General features: G+C 34.4%; 1 protein-coding gene across 7 annotated transcripts in view; it reads left to right on the top strand.

Moving 5' to 3' along the window:
• Nucleotides 1-27,352, top strand: part of Ppp4r4 (protein phosphatase 4 regulatory subunit 4) — a 105,999-nt gene that overhangs the window by 2,623 nt on the left and 76,024 nt on the right. For 5 of the 7 annotated variants that reach the window (XR_006851003.2, XM_046440573.2, XM_046440572.2 and 2 more), the window contains exon 3: nucleotides 24,727-24,829. Coding sequence is in view for 5 of the 7 variants with exons in the window: in XM_046440573.2 (XP_046296529.1) it covers nucleotides 24,727-24,829 (103 nt within the window). In the remaining 2 variants the exon portion in view is untranslated. Of the gene's footprint in view, nucleotides 1-12,896; nucleotides 13,165-24,726; nucleotides 24,838-27,352 lie in introns of those variants that run through there. The other 2 variants (XM_046440575.2, XM_046440576.2) reach the window with 2 other exon arrangements.

Below are 27,352 nucleotides of genomic sequence, written 5' to 3'. Positions count from 1 at the left end.
TGTTACCCCTCACTCCCTGCTTTTGGTCATCTATGGTAGCATGGTCTCATCATTCCTACTTATTTAAAAGAAAACTTGTGCCTATATTATGAATTCTAAGTTTGTGCTTTTGCATTAACTTGGAGACTAATGCAACTTTTAATCATTTTGATATTTGATTGTATCATATTTGAAGTACTTTATTCCTTATAATGAACATGATTAAAATGGTGAGTGATAGATGTCAACATTTGTCTTTTCTCACAGGTTTTCTTTTTTTAATTGAAGTACAACTGGTGAAAGTTTGGATAAATTTAATACACAGCAGTTAATGATTTGAAATAACCTCTACTTACTCCTCCTGAATACTTTTCTTTAGTATAAACACTGGCTTGCTGTTAGGAATTGGAGTGTCTTGCTCTCCTTACTTGTGATAGCAGATACCTTATTCTAGATATCAGTGATAAGTTTTCTGTTTTAGGAAAGCTTACTTGTTTTCTCTTTGCTTTTATTGTTGGTTAGAGAACCAGGTTGTCTAGGTTTTATTTTTCAGACATAGAACATAAGTTTCACTTAGTTCTGGAACTTACAAAGCCCTTATAGAGACAGATGGGTCCTCTGATTCTTAGAGAAGAGAATTTTAAAAGAGATCCAATGTCTACTTTAGTTTCTTGTGGCTCACCTTCCTGTAAGGAGGGTTCAGGGTGCCTGGGTAGGGGAACACTAGATTGGTTGTCTGGGTTCCCTTGCTGGGTTCTTCTTTGGCATTTCCAGCATCTCACCATCTCCTGGGGAAAGTGGGATTTCACTCTCCTGCCAGACTGCCTGAAAAGTTTTTTCTTCCTTGGGATTCAGGGGAAGGGGTGGGTTGTCTCACAGATGTATTCCAAACTGCCTGTGTCACAGCCTTCTCATCCACTCTGTATTGATAGCTTTCTATTTTAAATGTAATTTATTCCATTTAGATAGTTTGTTCTTTCCAATGCTATAGAACCTAAAACTGACTCCTACTTTTTTCAGGCTCATTTTTGAGTGCTTTACCTTTCCCTTGTATTAGATATTTAATATTCATATATATGTGAACATTGTATATGTATGTATTTGCTCTCTGCTTTTGTGTCAGATTGTTTCTTTAGTTCTCTTATTTTGCATATTAAAACTCTTTAGGAATATTATGTTAAATTAGAACTTAGAGTCAAATGTTTAAACATCAGCAGGAGAAATGCTTTATAACAGTGAAGAGTCTGATAGCACTTAATCTGAGTCCAATATCTAAAAACAGTTATGTACAGAGTACTGCCATCTAATGAAAAACAAATGACACTGTTCATTATCTTACCCTAAAATATGATAGGTTAGTTATTAATGCCATTTTCACAATTAAGTTTAGAACATTACAGTATTTGAAGATTTGAAACAGACGAATTTGTGGTTTTGCATAATTATGGTGCTGATATACCCATCTGTGGCTTTTAGCACGGAAGAAAAACAACTTCCCTAATAGTCACAGCTTGTGTCTTAGTCAAAATCATGTTACAGCATCTTTTTCCTGTTCTCTCTCTTCTGTGTGATTTCAGCATATATTTTAGGAGTGCACTCACAATATGCGAATACTTGTATTAGTGTACGTCTTTATTCATGTATCTCTTAATTGTCTATCAGATAAATTCCAGACCCTTAAGCCTGCCTTTCAGAATACTCCATAAATGATTCCATCTTAGATGTGCAATGTGAAGTTCCACTAGTCCCTCACTTTTTAAAATGATTACATTGAAATGTGATTCACATTCCATATAGTTCACTCATTTGAAGTATGCAGTTTAGTGGTTTTTGGTGTATTTCACAGAATTGTACAGGCATTACCACAATCAATTTTAGAACCTTTTTGTCACCCCAAAAAGAAATCCTGTAGATTAGCTCAACCTCACTTCCCAACTGCCAGCTTTTGGGAACCACTAATCTGCTTTCTGTCTCAGTAGATCTTCCTATTCTGGCCATTCCTGTAAATGAATTATAATAGGTGACAGACTTCTTTTTCTTAGCATTTTGTTTTCAAGGTTCATCCATGTCGTAGCATGTGTCACTACTATATTCCTCTTTATTGCTAAATAGTATTCTGTAGTATGCGTATGTGGTAGATCCCCCTTATCTGCAAAGGATATTTCAAGACCTTTGGATGCTTGAAATAGCATGTAGTACAGAGCTCTATAATTTCATACTTTTACCATCTTCGTCTTAATTAAGTACTTACAAGACTCAATTTAAGGTATAACCATAAAACTAGCACAAATTTCCTTTTCCTTCTTCACAATTTCATGGGTAGAAGATTCCTTCTTAACTTTAGTGCATGATTATTTTTATTAACAAGAACTTTCACCTTTTCACTTAAAGGAGGCACTTTTTGTCTTCTCCCTGGGATATCTGAATTGCCAGCGTCATTACTCTTGTGCTTTGGGTCCATTATTAAGCAAAATTAAGCATTGCTATACTGCAAGAGAGCACTGGACGATGAAAGATTTCATTGAGGTGGCACACTATTTAAATCTTATGGATTGTCTATTGCTGGAATTTTCCATTTAATATTTTCAGATTATAGTTGTCCATAAGTAACTGAAGCCCTGGAAAGCAAAACCTGGGGTAAAAAGGGACATTTTGCTTAAGCATTCTTCAGTGGTGGACATGTGGCTTGTTTCTACTCAGACCAGCTCTTTTTGAAACAGTGATGCTGACCTCAGATACACTGTGGTCATCCTCAACTCTGCCTTCTGCATCCTGGAGTACCGTTTCATTATACCTGCCAATGTTTACCATCCTTGGGATGCAGCCACAGTCCTGTACTGCCATAAGGAAGCCACATGGATGCCAAGCTTCTTTCAGCTTCCATATCACTTTAGTGACTGCATCCCTCAGCCAGCAATTAATCATTGCTTCATATTCCTTAACTCATGTGTATATGTCCATTTGCTTTAATAGATTGCAAACTCTTGGGATATAATCCATATTTTTGTACGTTGTTAGTTCTTTTTTTTCTTGCTGTAATGTAAAGGTAACTCTTAACAAAATGAAATGTATTTAAGTTAACCAACTTGAATTAAACAATTTCTGATTTTTTTTTTAATTGTGGGCAGTAGAATCAGACAGATTAAGGTCTTACCTACTCTATTATTCATTATCTTTGTGAGCCTGGTTTTGTCATCTATAAAATGGAAATAATAATCCCCCATGAGTGGTTGTATTAATTATGGATCATCTGGCATACAGTGCATACCCAGTTAAAGTTAATTCCCTTCTGTCTCCTTTCCCTGCTTTTTTTCCTTTTTGTTACTTATGTGTTCAAGGTATGTTTCAAACTCTTAAATAGGATGATGGCACTAATATTTCCCTCAACAATTTAATAAAATAATAGGCAAGTAAAGTATTTTAACTGAAGTTTGTCATGTATATCCATTAACTTCCTTTGCTAATAATATTTATCAGAAACTAGAATCTTTACAAGTAATAATGGAGCATTTTTAACAGAGTGATGGTAAGGTCAGCCTGTTTTACAATTTATATATTCTTATAAAAGACCCTATCTTAAGCAATATTTGCCATTTATATTATGCATTAAATGTGTTTATTGATTAACATACCTTATCTAACCCATGTTTCATGTTGCTTACTTTAAAAGTTGCTGAGTTTTAAACTGTTTTTCACTTCATCCTGTGAATTTTCCAAACATTTTTCCTTTGTCTCCCATGGTCAGTCAGGTATAGTACATTTATAATTGAGAACATGTTTTTTCCTATTTTTATCTTTCTTTTTTTTTTTTTAAGGCATAAGTGCTCCCCCTAGTGATATGGCAGAGTAAGCTTTCTGCCACCAGATGTGGACATAAATGCACTGTGTAAACTGGAGTTAGGCCTCATTACATCTGCTGACCCTTTGGAGTGTATCTGAGGCCAGCATGATTGTTTCAAAAAGGGCCAATGAGCCATCAGTGAGGCATCCAGGGAATGCCAGTGGGCAACTTTCTACTTGTTTAGCTTTTGATTGCTTTATCTTTAAAAATGCCTATCCCTCTTGCTGTCCCAAAGTAAACATTTGTAGAAAGAACTCTTTGTATGTGCACCGTTTTGAAATTGTCTCTTTTCTCATGTTTCTTTTATTTTCATTATGATCTTGATTTCTGTTTTCATTCCTTCTGCCTTTTTGTAATGTTTCAGTGAGGTATGGGGTGTGAGTGTGTATGTATGTGGTCTGAAAGTGTGAGAGAGAGAGTGTGTGTGGTCTTAAGTGTCACCATTGCCTGCCTAATTCTCTTTAGTGATGTATAAGAGAAACCCCGTTTGAAAACTTCACAATTGAGATGGATAGTTTCTTAGTTAATCCCCCAAAAAATTTTTTTAAAGTGGGGAATAATATAAATGACACATATCTTCAACATTTCATTTTAATGTAAAACATAAATTCTTACTCTTTTGCTCGCCTTTTTGATGTAGAGCCTTGACCTTTCCTTTTGAGTATGGCTCCTGAGATTACAGTTCAGAATCCTCTTTCTTGCATAAATCACCCCTAGATGGCATTTACAATGCCAGGTTCAGGTTTCTGTAAAGTTGAGTGAGAATTTAAAGATGCTTATGAAACAGTCTGAAAGTATGGTACTGTTTTTTAAATTTTTTTGCTTGTCTTACAAGTTAAGACAACTTCTTTCTTATTAGTGGATTTCTCTGATAACTTACTGAGTTTTAAAAAAATTTCAACTTAGTTTTCATAGAAAACTAAGTATTCATATATATATATATATATAGGTAGTATTTAATTATGTATCTGAAAATTCGAGTGAAATTGAGAAGAACTGGTTGAGGAACAAACACAACTTACTATCATTTAAACTCAACTAGTGAGAGCAGAAGTTTGTGGACATTCTAGAAAGTGTGCAACCTCTTAGCCACCAGCAGGGGAGTGGCAGCTGCCACTAGCAAGGGGTTGGAGAGAGCTGCTAATGGGATGAGTCTTTCAATACCTTGTTGCCCTTTTTCCTCAGAACATGCTCTGTGATGCCCTTGCTTCATCCTTGGTATTCCTTCCTTACTCTTCAGTGAAATTGGTCCCATCGTCTAGTCTGTTCCCTCCCCACCCCCATAAACTTAAAAGAGAAGTTTGGAATTTCAGTTAAAGAGGTACATGGATATACATGACAAACTTCAGTTAAAATACTTTTACTTGCCTATATAAAAAGCAAGCTTTGAGTATATGCAGAAATGTGCACAAATCATAAATATACCGCTTGTTGAATTTTCAAAAGTGAACACATCTATGTAACTAGCATCCAGATTAAGAAATAGACATTACCTACTGTGTTCATCTAGTAACCTCCCTTGTACTCCTGTTTGAGTCCTTCCAACTCCTTGTACAGGGTGACTGCTCTCCTGACATCTGACACTATAGATTGACTTTGAGCTTTATCTAGTAGGAACCATAGTCTGTACTCTCTTGTGCCTAGCTTCTTTTGCTCAATATGTAAAAAAAAAATAGATTTATTCTTATTGTTGCATGGCATAATAGATTATTTTCATTGCTATATTGTATTCTGTTTTATAAATATGCCATAATTTCTTTGTTCTTCTACTGTTGATGGGTATTTAGCTTTTTTCCAGTTTTGGGCTTTTCTGAAGTGTTATAAACTTTTTTGCATAAGTCTCTTATCAAATACATATAAAGGTTTATTTTCATTATTTTCCTAGAGGTAGAATTATTGGTGATAGTATATTTATACGCCTAGTTAAAAAAAATACTGCTAAGCAGTTTTCCAAAATACTTTTACCAATTTCTACGTCAGCCAGTAGCATATGAGTGGTCCCTGCAGATATTTTCTAGGAAACTAAAGTGACATGCTTTCTGGTGTACAGTAATGAACTTCCTACTAAATAGCCTTTGGGAGTTTTTGTTTTTGATGCATAATTTTCTTACATTGTCACTTTTTTTTTCCTTTTCTAAAAGAAATGGAGTTTCTATAAGCTTTTATAATTACTATTTATACTGCTAGACTGTTGGCTAGAGGATTCTAAGTTATAAGGTTGTCTTTTAGGATGAGAATTTCAGAAACCGCAACAAAGTGGATATTGGAGTCCTTTACCCATTTCCAGAAGTACCACCTCCAGTTCCTGTACTTTAATGATTTCAAGAGTTTTTTTTTTTTTTTTTTTTTTTTAACTGCCCAAATTGTCATCCTCTGTGAAGGAAATACTTGCCTTTCTACCTAGAAATTGCAGGTATCTTCATTTTCATTTTGCTTGGACAGAGGGACCACTGTTTCACATGCTGAGAGTCGGATGTAATGGATTTCTGTGGTATATCTTTCATTATTGTTAAGGCTGAGTTATTTTCAGTTCTTGGCAAACTCTGAATCCCCAGTTTTGGTAAAATACTATGTCTGAATATAGGGGGTTTGGGGATCGTTTTCTGCCTCCTTTTCCATGTCTTTTGTTCTGAGAACAACCATGGGAGGCATCTGTTCCTTTTTTCCTACTTGCTGAAGCTTCAGAAGGCCCTCTTTGTGCATCAGTAGAAAGCAGAATGCTCTCATGGGAACTGCAGGAAAAGCTTAAAAATAAAAAGTGCACTATTTTCATCAATGTAAAAGTGACCCATATAATGCTACTGCAGAGGCCTAAAGCTTAATAACATGATATGATTATGAGAAAGCTGAGCAGAATTTTCATTTTGTAAATAGAGCTGTTTGATTACTTATTTAAAATATATATTTCTACAATAAAACCATTAAAATGAGTGATTATACATATTTGAATAAAGTATGTGTTATTATTTAGCTGCAATAGAGCTGTATCATATATGTGTTTCAGTGTATGCATATATGTGTGCGTGTGTATTTATTTTCATGAATAACTAATTCATACCAACACTCTTGGGAAGTAGCTAAGTGAGACACAGGAAGACTGAACTTTAAATCATAGCTAATTTGTTGCCAGTAACAAGCTGGACTTACTTTGGTTGGCTCACAGCTTTAGGTTGAATTTCTTAGAAATTAAAGTGTTAATAGTACCAAGTGGTAAATATCACAGCTCTCCTTTTATCAGGGTTACATGAAAGAAATTAAACCATTAAATAAGATCTACTGACCTTTTAAATCTATGTATCTTTCAACTTGGATATTTTGGTTGTTACATATCATTCGTGGACTGGGTTGGCCATCAGGTATAGGAAGCATGGGGAAAGTGTTCAGGCTTAGTTCTTCAGAGTCACCACTGTCCTGGCTTGTATATAATAATCAGGTCAGAAATAATTGCGAAATATATTATACCTTTGTGTATGATGTGCCCTATAATGTAATTTTCCCTCCAATCAGAGATTCAATAATGGAAAAGACTCATAATGCAAATAATAGTTCTTTGCAGTGCTTATTGAATACTGATGTGTAGACACCATTAGGAAATGAGTGGCACTGTACTAATAGATGCTGTATTCAAGGAAGTGCTTGTTTAAAGAAGCAAATGCATTTTCCTTAAATTTCTGCGGCATAGGGTCATCCCCAATTAGCAAGTCTTTTGGGCATTGAGAGGCAATAATGTGTTGTGTTGGAAATACTTTATATGAAGATGGACCCAGATATATTCTTGGGGACTGAAACTCACTCATTTCTTTGACAGACCTTGAATAAATTGCTCATCTTCTCTGAGTCCAAGTGTCCTTTCTAAAGTTGCAGTACTAATACCTACATTATAGAATTTCTTAGAAGATTGGAAGAAGTGTAAGCAGCGGGCAGAAAGTGTGGTCCAGAGTTAAGTGTTGGTGGAGGAGAGTTGTTACTATTATTTTAAATCATCGTTTGCAGTTCAGAATGTATTTCACTTTGGATATAAAGGAAATTCCCTGTGCAGAAACTTCATGTAGTTATAGTTTTCTCACCATATGATAAATTGGGAAATCTAATCCCACCTCTAATATTTTGAAAATAACTTCTACTGAGGTATAATTGAAATAAAATAAGTGCACAGTTTGTTGAGTTTTGACAAATGGATATGGCTTACATGACCAGCATTCCAGGGAAAATATAGAACATTTTCTTCGCCCCTAAAAAACCACTGGTGTCCTTTTGTAGATAGCCCCCTACCTTGTCCCTAGGCAACTACTGATTTGCTTTTTGTTCCTATTGATCAATTTTGCCTGTTCTAGACTGTTTTTATATCTCTTGGGTAAGTATCTTAGAATGAAATGCAGTTTTTTCTTTTTTAATGGTTTTTGTTGAGGTATACTTGACATCTAATTATTTGTACATGATTAAGTAGATTTCCATATGTATAAACCTGTGGAAACATTATGATCAGATAAGGAACATTTCCATCAGCCAGGAAAGTTACTTTGCATCACTTTGCCATTCTTTTACTCTTTTCCCCATTGTAGACAATGACTGCTCTATAAATTAGTTTATAGTTTCTAGACTTTTATGGTAGGTATTTTTTGTCTAGCTTCTTTCACTCCACATAATGATTATATTTTGAAGTTAATCCATAATGTTGCATGTCAATAGTTTACTCCTTTTTATTATTGATAATTATTCTATTTTATGGGTGTAACATTTTTTTCATTCATTGGTTGATGGACATTTGGGTCATTTCCAGTTTTTGGCTATTACAAACTAAATGGCTATGAACGTTCATTTACAAATCTTTATGTGGATACATGCTTTCCCTTCCTCACTGTTAAACATCTAGGAATGAAATGGCTGGGTCATGTAGTAGGTACTGTATTTTACCATATAATTGTTGTAGATTTTATGTCAGTTTTTTTTTTTAAATGGATGTGACCATCATGTGAAGCTTTTTTTTTTTTTTTTCATTGTGCTGATATTACCTAAAACTCATAGCTGGGAGCAGTGGCACATGCCTGTAATCTCAGTGGCCGGGGAAGCTGAGGCAGGAGGATCGGGAGTTCAAAGACAGCCTTAGCAACTTAGCAAGGTCCTAAAAAACTTAGTGAGACTGTCTCAAAATTAAACAAACAAACAAACAAACAAATAAATAAATAAATGGGCTGGGGGATGTTCCCCTGGGCACATTCCCTGGTACAAAAAATATTATTTATTATTAAATTGTCTTTGGTGCAAGATAAGAATGCATGAAATACTCATGAACATGTGAATTTTTGGACTGAAAAACAGGGTACAGTGATTGTGTGGTGGCAGTGATTATATGGTGAAATATGGTATATGGTTAATACTTTTAAGAAGTAGCTAAGTGGGTGGGGAGGTCAAGGTTGGAGGATCTCAAGATCAAGGCCAGCCTGGGCAACTTAGTGAGACTCTGTGTCAAAAAAAGGGCTGGTAATGTATCTCAGTGCTTTCCTAGTATGTGCCAAGCTTTGGATTCAATCCCCAGACTTGAAAAAAAAATAAAAAATAAAATAAAATAAAAATTGAAATAGCTAAACTGTTTCCAGAGTGATTATACATTGTTACATTTCTGTCAGTAGTGTTCAGGTTGCTCTGTCTACTCATTAGCACATGGTATTTTAGTTAAGCTACTTTAGTGGGTGTGTAGTGTTTATAATTTGGATTTCCCCACTAATCAGGGGAGCTTATGCATGTTTATGTATGTTTATGAGGCAGACATATATCTTGTTTGGTGATGTATCTGTTCAAATCTTTTGTGCACCTTTGGATATCCTTTGCAAAAATTTTCTTCTGGTTGGTAGCTTGCCTTGTCATTTTCTGAAGTGTGACTTTTGAATTTTAAAGGTCTTTAATTTTTTTTTTTTTCAATTTGCTTTTGTAAATTTCTATTTAGAGACAGGGTCTCACTAACTTGCTTAGCACCTTGCTAAGTTGCCAAGGTTGGCTTTGAATGTGTGATCTTCCTGCCTTAGCCTCCCAAGCAGCTGGGATTACAGGCATGTGACATCACACCTGGCTAAGATCTTTAATTTTGACAAAGTCTAATTTATTGATTGTTTTCCTTTATAGTACTTTCTGTATTGTATTTAAGAAATCTTGGCCAAACCCTAGGTCACCAAGATTTTTTTTTCCTGTTTTATTTTAGAAATTTGCACATTTTAGATTTTACTTAGATCTATGATCCAGTTCCAGTTAAATTTTGCATATGCTATAAGTAGGGGTTGAAGTCCTCCAACCCCACCTGACTTTAGTGTGTAATAACAAGGGCCAGATTGTTATTGTAAAAATCACTGTAGGGCTGGGGATATAGCTCAGTTGGTAGAGTGCTTGCCTCACATGCACAAGGCTCTGGGTTCATTCTCCAGCACCCCCCCCCCACACACAAAAAAAAAAAAAAAAAAAAAAAAAAAAAAAAATCAGTGTATATGACTTCTGTATATCTGTGATAACATTCTAGTCATTGATTTCCTTAGGTACTGGTGCACAGACAAGGATCTCCAAGGGGCCCAGGTGGTTCAGGTTCTTAGCATCTCAGGCAAAAAATTGAACTGGATGCCAGAGATTGGCAGGCAAGCAGAGGTACATTGAAAGTGACAGTGAACTCTTGGGAGCTTAGAGTAGGCCCAACTGCTAGGAACTCAAGGGCCTGTTTATACATAAGAGCTCGCTTTTATTGGCTGTGCTGGTTCTTCCCCTTCACCCTGGGTGGATTTGGGATTGATTGACAACTTGATTGACAGTTGAATTTGATATAATTTCTTGTCTACTACCCTTGCTTTTCTTCCCCCCCTGGAAAATGTGCAGAGGAGGAGCAAACTGAAGTGCTAAAGATATGTTAACTAGCAACAAGTTAACTTTAGGTTAGTCCCTCAGGCTATTGAATATGCCCTAGATTGGGGACTTTACTTTTAGGGGCTTGAATTTCCCTGTGATAGTCTAGCTTCTTCCCTTTAACCACAGAATGACCCAGTATCCCCTCAGAGGAAGGGACTTCAGGTCGAGTGTTGGGTGGGGGCTGACAGCCCTAAGGGGTCATCCATCCCTTCCCCTGTCCAGTCTACTACTTAACACTACCATTTTACAATTTCTCCCATTGGTGGGCAAAATGATGGGCTCAGCCTGATAGAATTTAAAATTTCAGTGCTGATGGAGATGCCTGCAGGGCAGAAACTGCTTGCATAGTTTCAGAGCCTTTTTAAGAAGGGTCCTATATAAGGTATTTATAATTCAGAAATTGCCTGTGTTTTATTAAGGACTAAATAAACAACATTATAATGTATAATATTATTTGCAATAATATTATAATCAAACCCAAACCTTTCATTTTGCAGAATTGAAAAAAAATTGTAGTTAATATTTCTTTTCTTTAAAAGTTTTGTATATTGTAGATTTTGCTTGAAAATGTTTTTGGCAGAATAAGTTCCATGTTTAGCATAAAAATGCTTAAATATTTAATTATGAAAAATGAGACTGAGAATTCTCATTTGGTAGGTTCTTTTGGTAGTGTTTATAAGCAGAATTTACTTGACAATAAGGTTATAAGTTTTTTTTTTGGTAGGGTTTGTAAACAAAATTTGCTTAAAAATACGGCTGTGAACTCTATTTGTTTGAAAAGAGGACGATCTTGAAGAGGGAAGGCTTCATAGAAGGACAGCCTGCTGGGGAGAGAACACCTCTCCTCTGGCTCTGATTAGGGGAAGGAGATGATTTATACCTATGGATGGAAGGTTCTACTTAATCATGATGTAAATATCAGATACTCCCAGTTTTTAGCCTCTGACATTACTTAAATGGTGCCATTATTTGAGATAAGGAAGCCACTCACATAAAAGTAAGAGCTGAAGGAAATGGAGCTAGCAATGCAGGTATCTGAGAAAAAGCACTAAAAGCAGAGGGAACAGGAGGTGCAGAAGGCCTGAGGCACGTGTGTACATGTACATTAAGAGTGGAAAAAGACTTTTAATCTATGTTAACGAGAAGTATTGGTCTATTGGTTTTGTTTCTTTTTCTTGTGCTGTCTTTGCCTAGTTTTTGTTTTAGTGAAAAATGCTCATAAAATGACTTGAAAAGTCTCCTATTTTGTGGGGAAGGTTGTGTAGAATTAGTATTAATTTCTACCTTAAATGTTAGGTAAATTTCACCAATGAAGTTATCTGGGTCTGGAATTTTCTTTGTTCAGAGGTTTTTAGTACAGAATTCGGCTTCTTTAATAGATGCAGGGCTATTTGGGCTGTTTCCTTCCTTTATACCTGAATTTGGGTAGTTTGGTATTTGGTAGTTTGGTATTTGGTAGTTTGGGTATTTTATTTCCTGTGAGGTTTTTTTTTCTTGGTTATAGATTTCTATATCTAGTTGCATAAAGATCTGAGAACGGCTCTAATTTCTTTGATCTCCTCATTTTTGCTCTGATTTCATTTCCTACTGTTCCTTCCTCCCTCTCCAGTATCCTTGCTGTTCCCCAAAGACACCAAGGACACATGTGCCTTGGGCCTTTTGCACTTGCTGTTCCCTCTGCTTTTAGTGCTTTTTCTCAGATACCTGCATTGTTAGCTCCATTTCCTTCAGTTCTTTACTCAAACATGGGTTGCTTTCTTATCTCAGATAATGGCACCATCTTATGTAATGTCAGAGGCGAAAAACCTGGGAGTATCTGATCTTTTTCCTGTTCTCATCTCTGATACTTAAGCAGATTAAATCTTTCTTTTACAAAATAAGAATGCTCACAAGATTTCTAGTACATACATTAAAAATAAACTTTTATTTAGTTAAGGTAGTACCTGCTTGGGGGTGGTGGTCTTCAAAATCTCCATTCCACTGCAGGGTGTTGCACATGTTTGGCAAGTGCTCTACCACTCAGCTGCACCCCAGCCCAGTGTTTTTATTTTGGAAAACATATATTTCATCTTTTGGCATACTAGTAGACAAATAAATGTGGCTTTTTTTTTTCAGGAAAATATTTCTTAATGTTCCAAAATATCATGCATTTTATTAGTTTATCTCTAGTCTCTAATTATCCAAGAAAAAACCCACAATCGGTCTTTAGGCTAATTTTTGTTTCTTTTTTTAAGCAGCCATAGATGTATAACTTGTGTTTTTCTTTTAATCTTTGTTGCTAAGAAACATGGAGTGCAGCCACTGACCAGCTATATGACCTTGAGGATATAATCTAGCTTCTCTGTGTTCTGTCATTGAAGTGAGGGAGATTTATTAGTCAAGCTGTTAAGATTCTTCATTGTGCTGTGACTTTGTAAATGAAACTTACTGCTTATCCAGTTATGAACTTATCTCGAGTGGTAAGTCCATGTATTTCTCTACTCCTTCAAAAATATCAACTATCTAGTTAAGAAAAAATAAATAGAGCTCAAGGTATGCTAGTCAGTTCTGATACTTTTGACTACTATTTTTTAAAATTAACATGTGTTGTTTTAATTCTTCATTTTGTTCAGGTAGACTGTGTATAAGAATGGAATAACTTATTGCTTTGTGAAATTCTATTTTGTATCAATATCTATTTTGAATTTAAAAATCCTGTTATATCCTTTAGTTTCTTCATGATTCTCACATAAATAGCATGTGGATCACATATAAAAATCCTGATATTTAGGATATATATATATATACACACACACACACACAGAAGTGATATCATGTCTGTCAGTTATGGATTTAAAGACTCACAGGTTAGAATCCTAGCTCTGTCTTTACTAGTTGAGTGACCTGGGCCGAATTGCATCATTTTTCTGGGCATGAGTTTCTTCAGATGTAAAGTAAGGATAAAACACATTGGTTTTATATCGTAGAGATTAATGGGAAAAATGTATGTCTAGTGCCTTGCCAGGCACATAGTAGGCCCTTAAATGTTAATTTTCCTTTTATTCTTCCTTTGGCCCTAATATGGAAAAATAAGTAATTTGTTTCTCTGTGATGCTTCTCTGACTTTATAAACAATGTTTTGAAGATTTAATCTTAGTTTAGTACTCTCATGTGGAAATATGCCATATTTGAAAATTATTGATGTTGTGGATTATAGTATTCAGTGTCTTCTGCATTAGATTCTTTATCTTTGCCTTAGCAGTGGGTTTTGTCTTTTTTGGAAGTTAATTCTCCAAAGGTAATTATTTAATTTATTTTGATCTATTCATTAAAACATTAAAACTAACTGCTTAATTAATGTGAGTAAAGAAATGACTAAATACCAACTATGTAAAGTTTAGTTTTCATTGTGAGCTTGGAGCAAGGCTTGCATGTTATCCACTTCATCGTTAGAAAGTTGAGCACAGTATTGGTGGCTTTGTGTTGTATTTTGGATCTAAATGAAAGCTGCTAGGATTAGGATCACTGCCTCTGGGAATACAGATAGTTTAATGTCCTGCACATAGTCAGACAGTAGCAAGGCTGGGGTTCTCAGATACGGTTGTGACTGACAATGTCATGTCTTCTTTTTGGGGAGGGATCTCCTTCTCCTCTCCCTTTCTCAGTTGGGTTAGGACTAAATAAAGCAGGCCCTTTGTTCAGGCTAGGAAGGGATGGGACTTTTTGCTATATAGTCAAAATTCTTGGTGTGTCAAATTGTCTTCCTCATTAGATTTTGAGTTCCTAGATGATAGGAGTACGGTATTAGGGTAGAGAAAGATAATATTGTTAGGATCTAGAGTCATTCTTTTATTTTTTGGTGGTGCTGGGGATGGAACACAGAGCCTCATACATGTTAGGCAAGTGCTCGATCACTGAGCCACATCCCCAGCCCTGTCTCCATCTATTCTAGCTTGTGGCTGCTTTTTTTGGGGAAGGCATGGGATTTAGAAAATAGCACAGATAGTCTTGTTTTGAGAGACCCAAGATAATGTTTCTGAAAGTGCTTTAGGCAATATCATATATTAAGGATTTCTGGTCCTTTTCTTCGTTGCTGCAAATTGGTTATTTTGTGTTTCTTTCTGACTTCAGAGACTGGCTTTTTTTCCTTTTCTTTCTTTTTTTGTAACCTTGTTTTTAAAAGCATTAAGCAGCACAATTGTACAGTTTTCTATAATAATGCTACATATCTCAGGAGGAGCAGGAGCAGGTGGATGTTTTGATGTTGGCTGGATGTGCAGTTTGGAAGGAAGGCAATAATGTTGGTAGCATGGGTTTTGGAATTGTACAGGCTGGATAACTTGGGCAAGTGCTTTTATCTTTCTAAAAGTAAAATAAAGTGAAGCCAACAATAGTATCTACTTATTTTATAAGATTTTTGTAAGAATTAAGATGAATGCAAGTAAGGTGTTTATCAGCACAGTGCCTGACAGTCTATTGGATGCTCTGTTTTTCTTATTATTAGGAGGAAAAGAATTGAAGAAGTAAGGTTGTTAGAATCAGCCCTAAGTAGTGGTGAGATTAAGGTTGGCAAAGAAGAAAGTGAAACCAGGAGGAAGTTAGAACCTGGAGCATAGGGAGGAATTCAGGGAACAGAAATGTGATGAGAAGAAAATTTGGTTTAGCAACGAAAAATGGAAAGACATGGCCAAGAAGCAAGATCAGACTTCAGAGATGGAGCATTTCCAGGTTGTAGGATCATGCCTCTGACAGGGGGTGGGCTGCTGATGTGGGGTGGAGATAGTTTAAATCAGAAACAATTTATGAAGCCCTTATTATGTGCTACTGTGCTAGGCAAGGGGGAAGGCATAATTTGGGCAAACATCCTTGGAATACAGAAGGTATGAAAATAGCATTGGTCTGAGTGATGTTTACCATGACAGTGGCAGAAGCTGTGACAATAAAGACTGCTAAACTTTTGTATTATTATTATTATATCAAGGAATGCTTGAGTGCACTGACTTGTTTTTCATTGGTTTAATATATTACTAAAAATGGATCTTTAAAATAGGTGCATCTCACCCTGGGAATTAAATAATTAGTAACATAATTTAGAATTTAAAAGATAGCTGTCCTAAATTCATTTATTTAAATAGTCTTATTTTTTCTCTCTTCCCTTTTTAGTCAGTGTTGAGATGATGATTAACCCAGTTCTTTTTAGTTGTAGAAGGTTGGTTTGCTGAGTGGCTTGTGTCCTTTTGTTTCTGAGTGAGTATCCTAGAAAAGGAGCTTGCCCCAAAGAGCAGCGCTTGGGGCACACAGGAGCAGCTCAAGGTGCAATCGTGATGCTTGTTCCTGGAGCCTGCCTTTCCAGTTGGAAGTTGTTTGAAGTCTTTGAAGCTTGCTATTTAAAAAAGAGTATAACATTGATGAATCATTTATTTAAAAATTGCACATTTCATATCAAATAGTAATATATTTTATGCTTGACTCCTCTATTTGATTGTTTTTTAGGCTCCTTCCATTCAATGATGGTAGCTTAGACACATACTAACCATACATACATGGTTTCTTTATGTGGACTATGATCAAAGTCAGCAGGAGATAACAGCTTATTCACAGCCTCAAGGAATTCCCAGGTGTTCAAGTGTAGTACTCGCTTCTTTGCATAGCCAGGTCTACTCTTCTCAGTGTCTCTTTTGAATGATATATAGCTCTTTCCCAGACTGCTTCACACTTTCCACTATTGTGCATTTAAGTAGACTACAGATTGTTCCACCCCTCCTGATTTTATTTTTGTTTGTTTGTTTTAATTTTTTGGGATACCAGGGATTGAACCCAGGTGTGCTTTACCACTGAGCCACATCCCTGGCCCCTTTTACGATTTATTTAGAGACAGGGTCTTACTGAGTTGTTTAGGGCCTTGCTAGTTGCTGAGGCTTGCTTTGAATGTGAGATCCTCCTGCTTTAGCCTCCTAAGCTGCTGGGATTACAGGCATGCACACTGCACCTGGCTCTTTGCTTTCCTTTGCCATGACTTGACATCATTATTATGAAGAAGAGCCCTATTGCTAGGACAGACAGAAGCAGTGAGCACCTGCTGTTCAGTACCAGATGGACCTTCTACTTCATTTGGGCAAACTGTTGCTGTGCACTCAGTTCACTTCATTCATGTAGCCTAAAATGTGGCGGTTCCTCAGGCTCTTCTTTTTTTTTTGGGCAACCTATCCATGGTAACTCTCAATGTTTGGTCCCCAGAAGTTTTCAGTTTCTGAAATTTTACACAAATGAATCATACAGTTGTATGTATTTTTTTAGTATGGCATCTTTCATTTATTGTAATTATTTGAAAGTCATTCATGTTTTTGCATGTATAAATAGTTAATTTCTTTTTATTGCTGGTAGCACTCATCAGGAGTTATTACAATCTGATCAACTGTCCACTTGCTAATAAACATTTGGGTTGTTTGCAGTTTTTGTCTAATACAAGCAAAGCTGCTATGAGCCTTTTGTGTTCAGGTGTACACGTGGGTATACACTTTCCTTTCCCTTGGGTAATGTCCAAGAGCAGAAGGTCTGGGTTGTTTGGAAGGTGTACATGTAACCTTTTAAGAAATCGTCACACTTTTTTATTCATTAGTAGTATATGAGAGAGCTAGTTTCTCATTGTTCCTGCCAGCATTTGGTGTATTTAGTCTTTACGATTTTATTTATTCTAGTGGATGTGCTGTGGTACCTTATTTTAGTTGTAATTTGAATCCCCTTATAAATTTTGTTGAGCATTTTTTATTTGTTTATTTTTTTATTTATTTTTTTAAAAATATTTATTTATTTATTTTTAGTACTCGGCAGACACAACATCTTTGTTGGTATGTGGTGCTGAGGATTGAACCCGGGCCGCACGCGTGCCAGGCGAGTGCGCTACCGCTTGAGCCACATCCCCAGCCCTATTTTTTTTTTTTTTTTTGAGAGAGAGAATTTTAATATTTATTTTTTAGTTTTCAGTGGACACAACATCTTTGTTTGTATGTGGTGCTGAGGATCGAACCTGGGCCGCACGCATGCCAGGCGAGCGCGCTACCGCTTGAGCCACATCCCCAGCCCTTATTTGTTTATTTACCATTTGTATTTTTTTGGCAGAGCAGCAAGGATTATTATTATATTCAAAGCATAAAGTAGACCACTATTACATTCTAGTGATATCAGATACCATTTGTGTTTTTTGATGAAGTATAAAATCTTTTGTCCTATTTTTTATTGGATCTTCTTCTTATTAAGTCTAAGAATGCTTTATGTAGCCTACCAGTCTGTGGCTTGCCTTTCCATTTTTGTAATGGTGCTTTAAAACAGCAAACAATTTAAATCCTCATAAAGTTTGGTTGATTTTTTTTTTTTTTTACTTATGCTTTTTACATCTGTTTTAAGAAATCTTTGTCAAACCCAAACTCATTAGGATTTTTCCAAAGTTTTCCTCTAGAAGTTTTAAAAAAATATTTATTTATTTATGTGTCTTTAATTTTAAGTGGATACATTAGTTTGTTTTTATGTGGTGCCCAGGTTGGAACTCAGTGCCTCATGCATGCTAGGCGAGCACTCTACCACTGAGTATAGTAGTATTGGTTCTTTGTTTCATGTCAGGGAGACAGTCATTGTATTTGCATATGGCTATTCAGTTGTTCCCCACCACTTGTTGAAAAGATCACTTTCTTATTGAATTGTCTCCTCATCATTGTCAAAATTCGAATGCCCTTTATAGTAGGATCTATTTCTGGACTCTGTTCTTTTCCATTGATCTGTATGCCAGTGCCAAACTATCTTGTTTATTGTAACTCTGTCATAAGTCTTTAAATTAAATTTTTTAGTCCCCCTTCATTCTTCTTTAATTTTGTTTTGCTTATTATTTATCCTTTGCATTTACATATAAATTTTAGAATAAGCTTATTCATTTCTATAAAAAGTCTGCTGGGATTCGGATTGGGATCACATTAATCTTTATTTCACTTTGGGAGATTGACATTATAATGGTATTATGGTTTTAAACCTGAGTGTTTGATATCTCTCTATTTATTTATGTCTTTTTATTTCTGTCTAATGTTCTATAATTTTTGGTCTATAGATATTGCACACATTTTTCCTAATTTCCAAATGTTTCATATTTGTATGTTAATACAAACTAGATTATTTTAAAATTATAATTTATGATTGTTTTCTATTATATAGAATTACAGTTAACTTTTACATATTGATGTTGTATTCTGCTGCACTGCCCAATTTACTTCTTAGTTCTACTAGCTGTTTTGTAAGTTACTTAGGCTTTTTGTTATAGACAACTATATTTCCTATGAAGACAGACAATTTAACTCTTCCTTTCTAGTAAGGTAAGCATTTTATCTCTTTTCCTTGCTTAATTGCATTGACTGAGACCTCCAACATAATGTGGAATAGAAGAGAGAAATGGTGAACAACCTTGTTCTTGATAGGGGAAATGAATTCATTCTTTTACCATTAAGCATGATATTAGCTGTAAGTTTTTCATAGATGCTTTTTTATATGATTTAAGAAGTTCTCATCTATTTGTTTTGCTGATAGTTTTAAATCACGAATAAATGTTGGATTTATCAAATTTATCTATTGAGATAGTCACATGTCTTTTTAAAATTTTTATTAACATTGGTTGATTTTCTAAAAATTTAAACTTTTGACTTCGAGATAATTATATACAGTAGTGAGAGGTAATATAGAGAAGTCCATGTGCCCTTAGCAAAGTTTCCCCCTCTTGTAACATCTCAAAAACCTGCAGTACAATATCACATTCAGGATACTTATATATAAGATTTCCACGACCACAGGACCTCTCATGTTTCATTTTTATAGTCACACCTATTTCCCTCTTGACCTTGTACCCCTCATTAACCCCTAGAAACCATTTGTATAATTTTGTAATTTCAAGAATGTTCTATAAATGGAATTATACAATATGTAACCTTTTGTGATTGTTATTGTTTTCTTCACTGAGCATTATTCTTTAGAGATCCATCCAGATCATTGCATATATTAACAGTTTGTTCTTTGTTAATGCTGAGTAGCATTCCTTGGTATGGAAGTGCCATTTCTCCCATTTAAAGACATATGGTTGTTTGCATTTTTTATTGTTATTAAAATAAAGGAACTGTAAGCACTCATCCACATATTTTTATGGAATGTAAGTTTTCCTTTCTTTGGGATAAATGCCCAAGAGTACAAATTGCTGGTTATATGCTGTATGTTTTTAGTTTTTTTAAGAAACTGCCAAACTGTTTTCCAAAGTGGCTGTGTCAGTTTACATTCTCAATAGCAATGAATTTAGTGATCCTGATTCCTTTGCTTTTGGTAATATCATTCTTTTTTATTTTAGGCAGTCTAGTAGTGTGTAGTGATATTTCATTGTGGTTTTATTTGTGTATGCCTAATGGTTAATTATATTTAACATACTTTACTGTGTTTATTTGTACTCTTTATATCATCTTTAGTGAAATCTCTCTTTTATGCTTTTTGTCCTTTCTTAATTGAATTGTATTTTATTACTGTTGGTTTTTGAGAGGTTTATATATAGGTTAGATACTAGTCCTTTGTCAAACATGTAATTTGCAAATATTTTCTCCCAGCCTGTTGTGTGTCTTTTCATTCTCTTACAGGGTCTTTCACTGCAAAAATTTTAAATTTTGGTAAAAAGTTCAACTTAACAGTTTTTCCTTCAATAGATCATATGGAAGTTTAAGAACTCTTCACCTAGTCCTAGATCTAGGTGATTTTCTCCTGTTTTTTTTTTTTTTTTTTTTTTTTTAAATTTAGAGTTTTTTGTTTACATTAATTTGACTATATATTTTTTAAATTTTTATGCGTGTAGATACCCACTTGCTCCAGAACCATTTATTGAACAGATTGTCTTTTCTCCATTGATTTACCTTCCCATTGATTTATGAGTCTGTCCTCCCACCAATGCAATACTGCCTTAGTATACAAAGAATACAGCTTGGGAGGACAGATTCATCTCACTTCATTCTTCTTTTTCAAAATAGTTTTAACTATTCTTACTTTGACTTTCTGTATACATTTTAGAAAAATATTATCTATGTCTCCCAAAAAATATACCAGTTAAGGGAGCATTGACATATTTACTATGCTGAATTTCCTAATCTATGAACAGAGCATGTTTCTCATTGTTTAAAATAACCATTGATTTCTTTCATCAGTGTTGTGTAATTTTCAGCACACAAGTACACAATTTGTTGGTATTTTTTTGAGTGACTGTAAATGATACTGAATTGTAATTTCAGTGTACATGTATTTGGCAAATATTTTTCTGCATTGAAATGATGATGTGTTTTTTTTCTTCTTTAGCCTGTCAGTATGATGTACTACATTGATTTGGAATCTCAAATAACTCTTATTTGATCATGGTGTATAATTATTCCTTTTATACATTACTGTATTTTACGTGGTAATATTTTGTTAAGGATTTTTTCCCTCTATATTCATGAGAGATAGTGCTCTATATTTTGTTGTTGCTTTGCCTGGTTTGGGTGTCATACTAGCTTCTTTAAATGATTTAGAAAGTGTTTCCTCCTCTTCTGTTTTCTGGAAAAGACTGTAGAGTGGTGTTAATTCTTCAATAAGTATTTGGTTAAATTTCCAGTAAAATTATCTAGACCTGAAGGTTTTTTTTTCTTTAGGAGTTTGAAAATATTGAATTCTGTTTTCTGAACAATTGTAGGACTGTTCAATTATCTCTTTTATATTGGGTGAGTTGTGGAAGGTCTTTTTTTTTTTTTTTTTTAAGAAACTAGTTCATTTTCTGTCATCAAATTTGCATGTGCAGAATATTTTGTAGCGTTCACTTCTTACCCCTTGGTTGTCTGCAGGATCTGTGGTGTTGTCTCCTGGTTCAATCCTGATATTGGTGATTTGTGTCTTCTCTTGTTTCTGCCATTTTTGTTTTGTCATTCTTGCTAGAGGATAGTCAATTTTCTTGATATTTTAAGACAACCAGGTCTTTGTTTTACTCCTTTTCTCTATTATTTTCTGTCCTTATCCTCATTAATTTCCGCTCTTTATTGTTTTCTTTCTTTTTAAATTGTGATTATTTACTCTTTTAGGTTTTTGAGGTGGAAAGGTAGATTATTGATATGAGATTTCTCCTGTTTTGTAATGTGTACTTAGTGCTATAAAATCCCTTCTCTGCACTGCATTAGCTGTATCCCACAAATTTTGATATGTTCTATTTTCATTTTCATTTACGTCAACATTTTAAAAAATTCCCCTTGAGACTCCTGTAACCCTCTTGGAGCATGTAGAGGTATGTTGTTTCATTTCCAAGAGTTTTATGTTATCTGTTATTGATTTCTAGTTTGATTTCATTATCCTAAGAGAAAACTGCATGATTTTAATTTTTAAAAATCGGTTGAAGTTTGTTTTATGGTCCAAAATGTGTTTTTTCTTGATATGATTCCTTTGGGTTTTTAAATGGAATGTGTATTCTGTTGTTAGGTGTTCTGTTAATGTCTGTTAGATCTTGTGGTTGGTGGGATTATTGAGTCCATTTCTGGTGCAGTTTTTCTACCCAGAGAGATGGGTGTTTAAGTCTACACCTGTGCTTCTTTATTTGTCTGTTCCTCCTTCCTGTTCCATCATTTTTTGCTTCACATTTTGCCACCCTCCTTGGTGTATCTACATTTAAGACTGCTGTGTCTCTTGGTGGATCATCATTTTTATTATTATATAATGGCCCCTGTCTGTTCCTGGTGGTTTTCTTGTCTCAAAGGATTTCTTTATGTGCTATTGAAATAGCCTCCTTTCTTTTGATTCACATTTCCATAATGTATAATTTTCCATTCTTTACTTGCTGATATTAATTGAAATGAGCTTCTTATAGGCTGCATATTGTTATGTTTTAAAACCAACACCCTGCCTTTTAATTTATGTGTATCACCCATTTATATTGAATGTAATTGTTGATATTTTATGGCTAAAATCTGCCATTTTATTTTTTTGTTTCTGTTCACTTTGTTATGTTTATGATTTCTTCTTCCTTTTTTCGTTTTCCTTCTTGTTCTTCCTGTGAAATGTTTCATTTTTACATTTACGATGAATTAAAGATCACATTCCTTTTTTTTTCTACTTAAGAAGTTAGTGAATGGAATTTACTGAATATTAAATATTAAATATTTCTGATATCTGTTTGTCCAGTTAGCCATCTATTTACCCATTCTTTCAAGAGATATATATTAAACCTGCACCTTGGGTCAGGCATTGTTATATTGAGATAATTTTTTTCCCCAGATAGTTCTCTTTTAGTTCTTTAGTAGTGTATTTAATTCTTGTCATTACTGTAACAAATTACCACAGACTGGGTAGCCTAAAACAACAAAATATATTTTCTCATAGTTATGTAGATAAGAAGTCTGAAAATAAGAAATCAACTGAGCCTTTGGGAAGAATCTGTTCTTGGCCTCCCTAGTTCCTGGTGGGTGTCAGCATCCCTTGACATATGGCTCTGTCCCTTCCATCTCTGGGTCTGTGATCAGACTCCATTCCCCTCTTCTGTCTTCTTCTCTGAGTGACTTTTAATTTTGTGGTGTTGGGGATTGAACCCAGGGCCTTGCGTATACTAGGTAAGTACTCTACCACTGAGCCACATCCCCAGTCCCATCTGAGTGACTCTTTTAAGGATACTTGTGTTATTGAATTTAGGGCTGACCCAGATAATCCAGGATGATCTCTTCATCTCAAGATCATTTCCAAAATTAAGAAAACATTCACAGGCTCCGCGATTAGGAGTAGACATCTTTTAGGGGGCCATGGTTTGACCTACTACAAGTAGCATGTTTACATGCCACTTTAAGTTTCCTTTTTTGATCCTCTCCCCGTCTTGGTATGGTTCCTGATTTCATGCCTTCCATTTTTCCTTCTTAATTTTGTCATTAAAGTATTTTCTTAGAAAATGGTGAGAATAGTGAAAAGATTATGGTGTCCTATATTTCATATCCCATCATATTGCAATAAGAAAAAAGACTTTTTTTTACAGAAGGGTGGCTTCACTTAGAATCAGAACATACTTCTTATAAACAGATCTTAAAAACTTTGAGCCAGAAACATTACTTTAAGAAACTATTTTTAAAAACATGTATTAAAAGTCTTATGTACCTCTGATAACTATAAATATTCCATTTCAAGAGAAGTAAAAAAAAATAACAAATTTTAAATAAGTGAATGTTGTATCATTGATAATTAATATTTAAGTTGGCATCAGTTATGGATAGATAGAATTTTCCTCTGAAGCCATTTACTAGCATCTGTTTGATAAACATTTAAACCACTTGCAGAACATTTGTCACTTAGTGGTATCTTAAAAACAATTTTTTTTTGCAGTTAATAGAAATGATTTTTCAGAAGATCTGAATGTTTTTTGAAGGCATTTAGGCCACTGGGGTTTCATATTGATTATTTTGGTAAAACCTTAATGAATGTTTTGTCAAAAAGGTATTGTATAATCAGACCCTACTGACCATTAAGAATATTAAGTGTATTTTTAAGAAGTTTCTAGAAACTCATGGAGCCAGTCTAGTGTAACAAGTAATTTCATTATGCTAAAAGAAAGTTGTGTACTTTGCTATAGTTGATTTTAATTGCCTGTCACTCTTGTTCCTATGATTATTATCTTACCAAAATAAAAATTTGTCATTTGCATATGTATTTTTATAAAGTAAGTCAACTGGTAGGGAAAAAGGAGGTAGAATTTTAAAGTGAATTTTAATAGTAGACTCAAGACTTTGAGACTTAAAACATGTGTATAAACAGAGAATATTACCTTAGTATACTCATAATTAATATCTTCATGTATTTGTTATAATATTTACTTAATGAAATTTTATTTCTGATGTTATTTTAAAATTTAAATGATGTGTTTAAAACTTTGTAGGAAGTCATTAAAAGTGTCAGTTTTCAAATGAGTCTGTTCTTTTATAATTATAAATCAAGAAGTCAGCTTATAATTATAAATTTAACATTGGTGTTTTCTTTGTAAGTGCTGGTCAAGATATTCAAGGAACAAGTGTGATTGCAAATCTTCCATTTTTGATGCGACAGAATCCTACTGAGACGCTTCGGAGAGTCTTGCCAAAAGTCAGAGTAAGTTGGTATGAAATAAGCTTTCAATTTCTCATTTTTTCCCCAGTAGCGTGTTGTCTTTGTTGGGAGAAAGTTTTGGTGGTTTGTGGCTGATATTTCATATCTAGTAATTGAGGAGAGGAAGGAGTACTTTATACATTTTGAATTCAGGAAAACATTTAGGGAGATTTGTTATAATTTCTTCACAAGCCATTTTTTCTTTAGAAACATTTTGGAGTTAGCTTTTTCATTGCTCGAAAATCTAATTCTCCTTAGATCATAAATATTTTGTTTTGTTGACTAAACCTATATTAACATGTTAATCTATATTTATACAGCATTGATAATATAATTTAATGATTGTCCTAATAAACTTCCTCTGGTAACTGAAGAATCATCAAATGAAGGTTGAATTATGGCCATCAAGACCAAAATTTTGGTTTTATTTTGTTTTATTGCTTCCTAAATTCCTTCAGAATTTGCTTTCTTGCTATGAACATAAAATGTTTGCTCTACTATTATACTTTTTTCTTCTTATTACATATTTATTGATTGTTATGTTAAATATTTAATTTTTAGCACTTATGATTTATTGGCATCTATGTGTGGTCTCTTCTTTAAAGAACTTGAAAGAATAAAGCAGACAGCAGTCTGTGTTCTTCAGAAGCTTACCTGCTCATGGGGTCAGGGAGGTTACATGGCAGTGGAGATAATGCTTTGCTAATGGCAAGTTTTGTACACTTTGCTTTGGCTTTTTATTTGGTTTTATATTTTTTATTAGTTTTTAAAATTGATTTATATATGTTTAAAATACTGTTATTGTGTGTGTGTCCCCAGGTTTTCTTTTTAGGCAGATCTGGCATGGTTTTGGTTCCTGGGTTTAGATGAGGGATGGACTGTGCCATTTTTATAAGCTACCTACATCTGCATGCAGATGCAATATGATTTTTTTTTTTTACTGGTTAGAGTGGTGAATTGAGATAATGTTTAGTTTGGTATTGCATGTAATTCACATGTGAATCAAGCTTTTTCATATCTGTTTTTCTTTCCCAGAAGAATGCCATCTACTCAGACCAGGCTCATTTTCCTGTTCAATTTTCAATGATATTAACTGACCTAAGCCTAATAGCAGGGAACCCTGGAAATGCTAGTTAAACAACTGTAGAGAGGAATAGATGTTTAGATCCTCTTGATAACGGAATTAATATAAATAAGCAAATAAGATTTAAAGCCAGAAATATTAAGTAAGGTGCATACTCTGTGTTGAGCTGGCTAATCTGTTCCAAGAGAGCATGTTGAAAGTCCAGTGCTGTATAAAGCAGGAATAAAAGATGAAAGATACAGAGTAGTGACTGTTAGCAGTCTCTAAATTATTTTGCCAAAATTCTTTGGCTTATGGCCCCACAATAAAGCAATTACATAAGAACTCTCAGGAAAGCATTAATTTTATGAGAATGTATAAAGAACATACGCTTGAATATGTGAGGCCCAGCACCAAAAAATAAAACAAAAGAATATATACTCACTATGTTATATTTATAGGAATATAAATCTTCTGAAACTGTAAGGCCTGCTTGAGTTATGAAAGATATTATTTTATTAAGCTCCTAAAATCATTAAAAGTGATCCATAATAAAGAGGATTAACTGATTAAATGCATGCAAATAAAATTTATACTACTTTTGTATTAAGAAATCTTTATTGCTAAAAGTTTGCCTTTGTTTCTTTAGTTAATCATAACAACAGTTTGTTAGTATCCTCCTTTAACCTTCCCTAAACTAAGTTTGAAGAGATTTTTTTTTTAAAAAAAAAAAAGTTAAAAGAGGTCTCAAATTATATTCTGGATCAGAAGGGCCTAAAAACTATGAAAAAGAATAAGGATATAGAATAGAGCATTGTGTGATTCTGGCTTTATGGAAAAATGCCGAAGAATGAAACAAATGAGAGAGGCTTTATAGGGGCAACTCCAAAAATACTTTTATTGAGTGTTTAATATGTAATGTAGGTGGCCAGACATTTAATCAGCCCAATTTCAAATGATGGAAACTCTGCTTATGTGCAAGTCATTTTAAAATCATTACATTGAGAGATTGTGAAGACTTATTGCTCTCCTGGTTAGCATTCTTTTCAGGTGGGCCCTGTTTCTGTGAATGCTTGCTTTCCAGTGGTGAAGCCATGACAGAAATCCTATAGCCACTTTATTCATTTTGCCATGACCAAAATTTCTTAGTTAATTTTATGAAAAAAAATCAATCTTGTATCCCAAAGTGAGCATTTTGTAATAATAACATTCTCATTCATTCATTCATTCATTCATTCAAGGGGACAGGCACTGTTGTTCTAAGTGCTGGGGAAATAGAGAGGAATAAAATACAGATGAGGAACATGTCCCCAGGAAGGCTGTAGTACAGAGGGGAAAGAGACTTTCAACAAATAGACAAAAGGTATAATTGTCATTTTTGTTAAGGGCTTTGAGTGTAAAGAACAGGAGAAGGTGATATAAAGTAGCAGGGTAACCTGCTGTGCTGGGAAGTCTTGGAAAGC

This window comes from Marmota monax, unplaced genomic scaffold (assembly GCF_021218885.2).
Source record: "Marmota monax isolate L192 unplaced genomic scaffold, Marmota_monax_Labrador192_F-V1.1 WCK01_AAM20220418_F8-fsc00017, whole genome shotgun sequence".
NCBI lineage: Eukaryota > Metazoa > Chordata > Mammalia > Rodentia > Sciuridae > Marmota > Marmota monax.
Note: the sequence above shows the minus strand (reverse complement) of the source record. Positions and strands in the feature narration are given on the sequence as shown.